General features: G+C 46.4%; 1 protein-coding gene across 18 annotated transcripts in view; it reads right to left on the bottom strand.

The window, feature by feature from the left end:
- Positions 1-608: 608 nt before the first annotated feature.
- Positions 609-11,015, bottom strand: part of DNM1 (dynamin 1) — a 65,579-nt gene continuing 55,172 nt past the window's right edge. For 6 of the 18 annotated variants that reach the window (XM_053962138.1, XM_053962146.1, XM_053962141.1 and 3 more), the window contains 4 exons: positions 10,842-11,012; positions 10,426-10,667; positions 9,844-10,062; positions 609-2,694 (listed from right to left, as the gene is read on the bottom strand). In XM_053962138.1, coding sequence (XP_053818113.1) covers positions 2,622-2,694; positions 9,844-10,062; positions 10,426-10,667; positions 10,842-11,012 — 705 coding nt within the window. In that variant the 3' untranslated portion in view covers positions 609-2,621. Of the gene's footprint in view, positions 2,695-6,485; positions 6,523-9,843; positions 10,063-10,425; positions 10,668-10,841; positions 11,013-11,015 lie in introns of those variants that run through there. The other 12 variants (XM_053962149.1, XM_053962150.1, XM_053962140.1 and 9 more) reach the window with 9 other exon arrangements.

Raw genomic sequence — 11,015 nt, 5'->3', positions numbered from 1 at the left:
GAGGTGACTTAACCCCGTTACAAATTTGCTTTCTGAATAAACTTATTCAGAGGGGCACTGACTAGAGGTATTTCTTTTGCACAGACCACCTTGAAATTTGGCCAGAAAAAGAGAAGAATGAATTATTTATTGAAAGCACCTGTCCTGACAGTGATGCTGTTTTCAGTGAGCTTTCATGAATTTTTTCTATAGAGACTCCTGACAAGCCTGAGAGGTGGCTCTTGGCTAGCATTTCATATAATTTCTGGCTTCAGATTAATTTTTTACCCTGACCCCTTTCAGGAGTGATTCCTGGACCTCACCTTTACTGAATGTCTACTCCACAAGCACTCCAGGCAAAAATCCCTTTTAAGAAGCAATTTGTGTGCAGACTCCCACCTTCTGTATGCCTCATCTCTGAAGCACCTCCACACAATTCCTTCTGCACAGGGATTTACCTTTCTGCACCTGATGAGCTGTTTCACTCTACTGCAGCTCCTGAACACTCAGTGCTGATGCAGATCTGCTCCACCTTCCCTATTAGTGAGAGCCCCTGGTTGCATGTACAGCTTGTTAACTCTATGGGATGAAAAGATCAGGTTATAATCAAACACAGCTTGAAAACCATCCAGAGAAAAAGCAAGAGAAAGAGAGATGGTTTTATTCTAGTCATGGAGACCTTCATTATACAGAAATGAGAGTTTATTTCATCCAATAAACAAGAGTGACAGGTAGATCACAAACTGCATCACAGCTACTACCAGCACTGAGACAGTTCACCCACAAGTCTGGGGTAATACAATAACCCAACTGCACACAGCAGAGAATTTAACAATCAGCTCAAAAACTCAACATTGGGATTTGGTTAGCTTTTTGGATGTGTGTGTATATATATATGTATATAGATATTCTTTTCCTACTTAAGTATTTCCTAAAATTCACATGGAAGCACAAATGGCTTTTAACACCTGGACATATATAGATTTTTCATCTTATATATATATTTATAGATATTTATAACAGTAAAGATATGTTTCTCATTACTACAATATACTTGTTTAACTCCTTTAAGCAGCTGGGAAGGAAAAAAAAAACCCAAATGAAAAAAAGAAAAAAAAAAAAACAAAACCCAAAACAGTTTCACTACAATCACATCTGATATGTGTGTGTCACAAATTACAAACAAAACAAGCCATGTGTGAGATTCGAGTCAGACCATTCCAGGACAGAACAGCTAAGAGGCAGGCAAAGAGTCTCAGAGGGAGCAGGCCTACATGTCAAATGGTGGTTTTGGGCTCTCCGGGCGGGCGGGACTGGCCTTACCCGGCCGGCTGGAGGTTAAAGACAAGAAAAACAAAGAAAAAGGAAAAGGGAAAGGGAAGGAGAAGGGGGAGAAGTAGTAAAACAATAGTTAAAATACAGAAAGGAACTGGCATCAGAATAATAGCGGCTCCACAACAGAATTTTATAGTAATAGCACTGAAACGAGAGAACTTCAACAGCAATCAGGCCTGGAGGACAGCCTGCAACACATGTGGTTCATTTAGCTCTGGTAGAGACATGACATCTGAGATGTACAGGGTTTATATATTTTTTAATTCTCAAGTATTTTTTTTTTTAAATACATGTAGCATGAAAAGTAAAAACCAAACCTTAAGATGAGTTGTGATCAACAATGGTTACAAGTTTCCCCAAACACGTACCATCCACATGCAAGAAAAGGCTACGGAAGAAGTCACCACAGTACCCCAAAAACACTGAAAGATGTGCTTAGTTCAAAGCAGAAATATTTTCAACAAAACACCACACAGCGAACTCCCTGAAACATTTGGCTGTCCGTTTGCAAGGGGGGAGCAGCGTGTCTATTCCCCTCGCCCTGCTGGGTTCAGGAAAGTCAGCCAAAAACAGTGATGCAAGACAACTGCTGGCAGGAGGCAGTGTGCCCCCAGCAGGAATGGCCCGGCTCCAGGAGCCGGGTGTGAGCAGGTCCGTGAGCTCCCTGCACGCTGAGGTGTGTGCGCTATCTCAGACTTCACTCGGGCAGGACTGGGCTGATCCATTGGATTCCCCCCTTTACTGATCTCCCTGCCTCACTTTGATATGAAGTTGATTGCACTGTTCCCAACATGAAATTTTTGCACCTTAGAAGTCAAGCTAATACACAGGACATTTAATCTGTTCCTAAAGGGTGTCATGTGTTTTGACAGCATATCTTTGCTAAGCCACGCTTTTGTCTCAAACTACAAGGAAAGAAAACAGCTACAGCTTAGTCCTGGGTGCTACAGCTAACTGGTGCAGGCAGGACACTTATCCAGGCTAGACTAGGCAGATGGAATTACTGGACGGACAGCCACCACTTGGACCTAAGGATGTCCCTGTGGCTGATCTCTCCAAGGAGCCTGTGTACTTCAGGGATCCATGCCACTGAATGAAGGCTACTCTATGCTCACAAAGCAATACAGGACGCACGAGCGAAGACGAAGAGCTCAATCACTAGGCTAGAGTTTTACGACACACCGGGGAGGGGTGGTGGGAGGCAGGGGTGTGGGATGGATGAGAGGAGTGACTGTGGCTGTGGAAGGGAGGGTGGAATGGGGAAGCCACCAGCACGGCACTCGTCGCCAGCTGTCTACAGCCTCAAGTTATAAATCTAAGAGGGACGGTTCAGCCGGTCGGATTATGGTAGGTCGAGTAGGTGAGGCGGGGCCCCTTCTGCTGTGAAAAAGCAGGAAACAAAAACAAGAGAACACACACTGTGGTTAGCACAGCAATTGCAGTCACAACCACACATGCTTCTCCACTTTGCCTGAGCCAGAAAAAGAATCCAACCTGAGGCACAAATCCCCAGAGTGCAGCTCCACAAAGGAGACTCACAGGTTTCTACTCGGCCTCGCACTGGCCTTTCTGCACAGCACAGATCACCACTAGAGCAATCCCCTGGACTGCCAATTTTGCTTCCCTCTGAAATTTGTAAGTGCAGAGATTTACTGCCAGTAAGTACCCTGGCTCTGGGATGAGTGGAGAAGCATGGACAACAGTGAGCTCCTGTATCAAGCACATGACAGTCACACAGCATGGATGGGGTCCTCTGAGACGCGCTGCTGCCAGAGGCTCTTGGCCGGTTTGGAGGAGCACCTTCTACCCCTGCCCTCGAAGCTACTGCAAGCCTGAGATTCCCTATTCTGACATGAAACTGATCTTGGATGTCAGGGGCAAGCTTACAGCTTTCAGTTTTCCAGTTCTGGCAGAAGAGCAAATGCAGCTTCTACTTCAATAAAAGGAACTTTGGCTACTTCTTCTCCATTCTGCTCCAACTCTTTTGCTGATACTTTAGCTACATAAATGGGCAGCAGCTTAAGTGTTTGCCCTCTGAATGGATTAAGTGTTCTAGGATCTCCTTCCTGTAAGGGACTGGGGGAAAAAAAGCCACAACAAAAACATACAAGACAACACCCCTGACATGGCTCTCAGCACATTACCTGAAATATCACTTCAGTCTCAGACTACAGGCTGTAAGAAAGCTGTAAATAAAAATCTGTTCTGTAAGACTGAATCCAATCTGTGTTTTTCCTTTAAAGTATGCTCCCTGCAGTGTCTGCGACCTCAACTGCATTTTGCTGATGTTTCATTAAGATAAATAAATTGTTCAGTACCAAGCCAGGGTAGTTTTAAGGTCCAAACTGCCTGAAATGCAAAGAGCAAAGCCAACAGCATGTAGACCAAATGGAGGGGAAGCCCTTGCACTGATCATACAGGACCAGGTGTCACAGAATTAATGCCTCAATAATTCCACACTGACAAAATTTAGATTACAGAGAATTAACTCACTGCTAGAAATGAGGATATTTGTACCAGTAGTCTATAATCACACTGGCACTAGAGGAGTTACACTCCTATAAATCAGGGCAACTTCCCTCATTCAGCAAATGAACCAGAACAACTCTCCAGTCCTGTTTATTAAACCTCAGCAGAACTTACTGCTCCAGATCTATTTAAGCCTCAGAGCTTCATGACACGTGGGATCCGTGCATTATCTCTAAGGGTGCTCACGGTGTAAATGCAGCCACACCAACCCTTTGGTGGCTTCTACTGTCACTGGAACAGCAACAGCACCTGAATTAAAACCTTACAGAACTTCAGCTCAACATTTAGTGAGATGCTGTTGCATCATCATGTTAGAAGGCAGTTCTTGAGAAGGTGAAAGGACTGTTTGCATTTCAGGAGTTTGCACAGGTTGCGCTAAAAGCCTCTGAGGGTTCACATGAAAAAGATCCTTGAAGTCACCAGAGTATGTAAAGTGTTCTGGCAGGAGTGGCCACTTGACCCTAGCAGGACAAATAGGGCTGAAAGCACAAGTAATTCACAGGTAGGCTGCTTTTTTGTTATGTACTATGATTGATTTTTGCAGACTTACTTCTCTCAGCATTCAAAGCATTTTAAGGTGTGGGGCTGCTTTTTAAACTTGTAGACTATTTCTGTTGAGGTTTTCTGGAGATGCTTGCAGAATCTGCCTGGTAAGGTTAGGAAAGGCTGAAAACTGTTTACCAGCACTAAAAGGGGTAGAGAAGTTTCTCAGGCAACATATAGCCCCAAAATGCTGCTTCATTTGGACTACATTGCTAATTAAGCTTTTTTATATCACTGCAAAGTCACTTTTCTCTGTCAGGACAAGGAACAAAGTTTTGCTCACAGGAAAGCCTGTGGCTGTCTCCACTACATAAGAAGGAAGACCTGAGCCCTGGCAGGAGCCCAGGGAGATGAGTTCCAGTGCCTGTCACATCCTTTGAAGTCAGTCTTTCAAGCCATACCCAGAGAGAACACTGAGCTAATCCTATCTAAGAACCACTGGGCTAAAAGGGAGTTCTGTTGATAAGTACCTAACAGACATAGAGAAATAACATGTTTATTCCCTTGGACTGCAAAAGATTTTGGGTATATTTTTTTTTGATAATTTGGTGGTTTTGGGTTTTTTTTGTTTGTTTGTTTTGTTTTTAATTTTTATTTCCTTGGTGCTCTTTATGCCAGATTAAAAACAGAATGCCCCATAACAGCGAGTCCCAGAATGGGGTACAGACAACAGTAAGGCTCCTTCCCAAGGTTGTTCACCGAGGATGCATGTTTCCAGGGCTGCCAGGGATGTCTGCAGTAGGCAGAATATGGGAGGAAACTGCTGACTGCTCCAACACCTCTGCAATGTGTCATCAATGAGGAGGGTTGATGATGACATCCTCAAAGATGTCAATCATGAGCAATCACTGCAACGTGGCACCTCTCAGCTCTAACTGCAGTTCTGTGCAGCAGTAACAGACACCATCTACTGCAAGATGGGGGCTGGCTGAGACCCCCTGCCCCAGAGCAGGGACTTGAACTTCTGCTATTCTTATTAAAGTAGGATTTCAGCTCGTGCTCCTCACCCCCAGATCTCTCTGCCACAATCAGCAGCAAGGGAATCTGCAGGAGCTGCTACTTCTCCACTCCTCTGTCATGAAACAAAATCCACAGAGAAAGGGAGAAGGGGCCCAAAAAATCCACACCTGCCATGTTTTGCCCTCTGTACCTCTTTGTCAATAAGGGCTGGAGGCTCCCAAGAAAAGGGCTCAGGAGAATTTGCTAATGTCCCTCTTCACACTGATATTAAGAGGATGAGCAGTACACAGCACAAACCCACACCCTGCTACATCACTGAACCACTACAATGCTGCACAATGCAGGGAGAGAGAGGACAGGGAAGTGGGCAGGAGCTCAGGGCAGAGTGTTTGAAGGACACAGATCACTACACCCTTCCTCCTGTAGGGGCAGGAGGCAGAGGAGAGAAGGCAGTTTGAATGGAAGCAGGAGAGGAACCTAGAAGGTAAAGGGTCAAGGGGAGAACAAATAAAGGGAGTTCACATCTATCTGATGATGGGACACAAAGATAAAAGGGAACATTCAATGTCAGAGTTACCCTGCACTCAGACATGGAAGTCCTGATATTAATGACCCAAACTCCTCTTGACTTCGATGAGCACTAGGGATACAGTGAGGATGGGAGCACTTCTCCAGCCAGACATTGGAATATAAGAAGAGGAGTCTGAACTATCAGCTCCCCAAGTCTCTGTCTTGATCCTAACAGAGCTGACAGACCAAATCAAAGCAGAGTTTATTCAACTGATCTTACAGTCAGTGTGGATATAAGCCAAATGAAAGACACAGAGTTTAGACCTTGTTGCCAGAGCTCATTCCCCCATCCCACCTTCTCTATTTAGAAACAGAGAAAGGGTCCTCCAGACCTTAAATCAGGTACTGAAGCTTTCCCAGCTCCTGCAGCTCAAGCAGCTGCTCTGGCTCTGATCAGCCAGTTTTTCTGTTCAAGACTCCTCCCTTTATGAGATCCTGGCAGAGGTGGTTCATCAGACAAGGGACTCTGTTACTAACACAAGAACTGGGCAGCAGAGGAGAGCTGCAGAGCGGTGCTGGAGGATGGGGACACAGTGACTCATGCATCGCAGCGAGAGTGCGAAACCTACCGTGGCTGCCAGTCCTCAGGGGTCACTGATAGTGATTCTGAAAGACAACATGAAATCAACATGGCAGTTCAGACAGTTCAAGGCAGAGGCCACACAGACTGTCAGGAAGGTGGAACAGATACACAGGCGCTTGCACAGACACAGTCACACATCCCCCTCCAAACACAGTAGGGGGACTGCAAACACACAGAAAACACTCAGCCTCATCTCTGCACACATCCAGACCCAGTCGTGCACAGGAGTGCATCAAAACCCATACATCCATCCATCTATCCATCCATCTATCCATCCATCCATCCACACACCTACTGGCTGTTCCTCACACATTCAGGCTGACGTTCACAGCAGTGTCATACCCGGGTTTCAGCACCCACCAGCTGGGCACAGGTATCTGTCTCTCACTGAGGACTCCTATCTTCTAACCAAATTAAATGTTTGAGAAAGAGCTCAGGAAAGAGGGAGATAACATGCAGTCCTGAGCACTACCTAAAATGACGCAAAGTAGGTGGAGGCTTTTCTGAAGGTCATAAATCATGAAATCAGCTACTCTGACCTCCTGAATAATTCAGGTCATACAGCTGTGTGACCTTATCATAGAATGGTTTGGGTTGGAAGGGACCTTAAAGATCACCTAGTTCCAACCCCCGGCCATGGGCACAGACATCGGCCACTAAATCACTAAAGAGATAATTTGTCCCTTGAAACTGTGTGTCCAAGAACCCTTTGGGAATTCCAGTGATTGTCCCCATTGTACTGACCAGTACAGCAGCCAGTGAGAACCATCCCTGCCAGGAGGTAACCCCAGACCCATGCCCTTGTGATACCAAAGAATGGAGAATGCATTAATGCCTTCAACACATTTTTCCAATGGTTGAGTCATTCGCACTGAAATGTCCTTAATTCTCCTTCAAGCTCTTCTACCTACAGGTTCTATCAAACTATTTTAAACTAAAGAGCCTAAATACGTGGGGGAATACCTCCATAGATTTCTTCCCCAGGTCAAATCCTAAATGCAGTCCATTGCACACTGATAGGATCTTGGATGGTTTGTAACTTTCAGCTCCCAAAATTATGTCCTTTGTCTATATGGGCTTCCACAGTAAATGGAATAAATGCTAAGCACAGAAGCAGGATGGTAAGTCTTAAGTGTCCTTAATTATATGCAGGAAAATCTGTCTGTGCAAAAAAATGTACCATGTGGTGATTACATGTGAAAATGTGTTTATACACTTATGTTTATGAAAAAGGAGTAGCATGACACTTGTGTAAGTTCATCATTCATAAAATCAGAGGCTCAAACCAGAGGCACAAAACTACCAAACTTCTACACAGGCATCAATGAGCACACAAAGTACACCCAGCCACCACCACCCATTCGAGCTCACTCCACACCACCAACTCCTCCAGCAAAGCCCACTCGTGCTGAACACGAGAGCTTTGTTCCTCTCTCACACACACACACTACACAGCCCGGTTAGCAAGGGAAAGATGGGTATTAAAAAAGCAACAATGGAGATGGCATTCGTTCACCCATGGCAGAAGGACCCGAGTCCAAGTGCTAGCAGGGAACATTCTTATTCTATATACAGGAGAGGAAGAGAAAGAGTCCCTTGTCATTGGAAATTCTCCATTCATCAGTGAACTCAAATGACAAGCTGGTATCAGGATCCGGAGGAGTCTATGAACAACTGGAAGAATCAGAGAGGGGGATCAGAGAATGAGCATCATTCACTTCACAGCTTCTGGAATTACATTCTCAACTCCAGATCAGGGCAGTCAATAGCATGCAATCCAACCTACCATCTCTCCTAAACCAAAGGGTTGCTCAGTCAAGCACAAAACTCTTTCCTCCTCTGCTCCAGTGCTGTTTTCCCTACCTTTCCCTAAACTCTTGTACTCATGCAAAAGGCAGAAAAGCCATTAAGATAGGCTATGACAGATTTCTTTAAAAAAAGGCCAATTCATTTCAGCCCATTTGGGGAATCCTATCACAACGGCCAGGTATATAGAATATTTTTCATGAGTGAAGAAATGAAACTGAGTGAAAGGAGGAAGATGGAGACACAAAGAAGCATAAATATACTGAAAACAAAACCACAAAGTAACAGTATATGGAAAGGCAGGATCACAAGAAGCAGGAGCCAAAATACACAGTATAAGCATGCTGACATCCACAGGTGCCTCCACAGTCTCCAGGACAACACTGAGGTACGTGAGGACAAGTTACGGTGGGAGCTGCATCAAGGTGCATAGGAAGGACTGGGGCAAAGGCACCAAGAAAGTAAAATCATTTGCATACAGCAGACTCAGAAACTGGTCTATGAAGCTGTCTGGACTCATCCACCTCTAGGCTGGCTGCAGCCTGGCAGAGAACACTTCCCTCCAAACAGGCAGCACCAAATATGAGCTGGGCACTATCACAGGAGGAATATTGAGCCCACTCTGCCATACACCATCCCCAACCATTGACAGGCTTGGTGTTTCCATAGAGAAGGGCAAAGTTTCAGACCTGTGCCACCAGCACCCACTGGAGAGGTGTTTTCCACAAGGGAAGTGTTCCTTCTGCCATGTCACTGGGGAGCTTCTGGTTATGTTTCTTCTTTACACTGCAATTACCTCCTCTTCCTCAAGGGAAACTAAGAGCCCAATATAAAAGCATTCCTGGTTCCAGACTGCCTCCCAAATCCTGTTCAGGGACACGTACTCAGCTGCACCAGATAATCCCTTATTACTATGTTGAAGTGTGTCTGAAGTGACTGAACAGGAAAGGAAATGAGTTTCCTAATGGGAAAGCAAAGCTGTGTGATTTGAACCCTCTAGACTGGAAAATGCTGAAGTTGATTACACAAGCAACAAAATTGCCTAAGAATTCATTTCCCCGCCAGTGATCCTGTGATACTCTCCTAGCCAGAAAGCAACTGAACAGCTTTGAAGGTCTTCCAACTCACCTTGAAGAACTCTGGGCCAAGAGAAAAAGGGCAACTTCAGACTTCGGGGAGCCCTACACAGAGGGGAATCTCACCCCAGTCCTGTGATTTATCTGGTGACTACAGGCATTGGTACAATTGCTGTAAACCTTGGGTTCAACGTTTTGTTCCACATTCTTTATAGAGGTTTGTAGAGAGAAACAGCTGCCCCTCTGTTTCTGAGAGCTGCCTTGGCATTGCCTCATCCATACAATGAAATCTCAGAGGACAACGATGCTCTTGCCTCTGGATCCAATTCAAATACCCAAAGGCTCTACCCACATCATGCACTCCATTCTCCTCCTATGGCCCAGGCAGGCCAAGTGCTGCCAAGGTTCCAATCCAAAACCAGAGCACACTCCACCTGCATGGAGCAGTGTTTGAGGACTTACCTGGGAACACCAGGAGGAGCACGATTAGGCCGAGAAGGAACCTGAGGTGGGGGCCCGAAGGGATCAGGAGAGGCACCTGGCCTGGAGGGCACAGGGGGGGCACCACCCAGTGTGGACCCACCAGCAGGAGGTGGCCCAGGAGCTGGTCCGCGAGACCCAGGTCTGGCGGGGGGCACTGCAGGAGCTCTCCTCTGCGGCGTGGGGCTGGATGTGGGGGACCTGCCAAACAAACAAAGGCATTCAACTGCAGCAACAGCTCTGGGATCCCTATGTCACCACAGGCACCACTCTGCCTTCAACGTTTCAGTCTTTAGCTTCATATTACTTTACACATCACCCTTTGGCTTTCAAGGCCACACCAGGCCCCCAGTTGCCTTCAAAGCTATGTCAGCCCCATCCAACCCAAGGATTTACAACGTCTCAACATCTCTGTAAAGAAGTCCTAGGAGCCTGCCAGCAGAAACACCCAGGACTCTTCATCCACAGGAAGAAGAGGACTCCCTGTGTCAGTGGGAGGCCCCAGCAAGGCACTGAAGAGGCGTCAGGCAGGTCTGCGGGGCTCTCCCCCTGAGCCTCTGGTACCTGCGTCCGGACGGTACGCTCTGCACCTGCAGCCAAGAGTCGTCCACCGGTGGGGGCATGGGGGTGCTGATGGTGCTGGTGTTGATGTCCCCGATGATGTTGAGGGCCTCTTTCAGGGCGTGGTACATGCGCAGCATTTCATCGCGTCGCTGGGCCTGCTCCGCCGACTCCTCCATCAGCGTGTTTTGGTCACCACAGGAGTACAGGTTTGCCAGCAGCTCTGAGTGGATGAAGTCCTTGGTCTGTAAGTGAGCAGAGAGAGGGAATCAGTTTTCACCATCTTTCCCCAAAACACTCTATTCTGTCCCCACCTCTTCCTTCCAAGCTGCCTTCTGTTTTTCTTCATTCTTCTTCTCCCTCCCTATTTTTCTCCTTTCTGCCTCTCCCACCTCCACTGACCACAGTGAGATAAGTACATTGTTTATCATGAGGTGCATGATTGTCTTCGGCATGAGGTCTCTGATGGTTTTGTTGACAATTGCCATGTAGGAATCCACCAGGTTCCTGATCGTTTCCACTTGTCTCTCCAGCTGAGGATCCATGGAGTGCATGAAACTATCTCCTCCATTCTCTTCTGCTTCACTGGCCTG

The sequence above is a fragment of the Vidua chalybeata genome, chromosome 21 (assembly GCF_026979565.1).
Source record: "Vidua chalybeata isolate OUT-0048 chromosome 21, bVidCha1 merged haplotype, whole genome shotgun sequence".
Lineage (NCBI taxonomy): Eukaryota > Metazoa > Chordata > Aves > Passeriformes > Viduidae > Vidua > Vidua chalybeata.
This window is presented reverse-complemented; position numbering and strand designations above follow the sequence as displayed.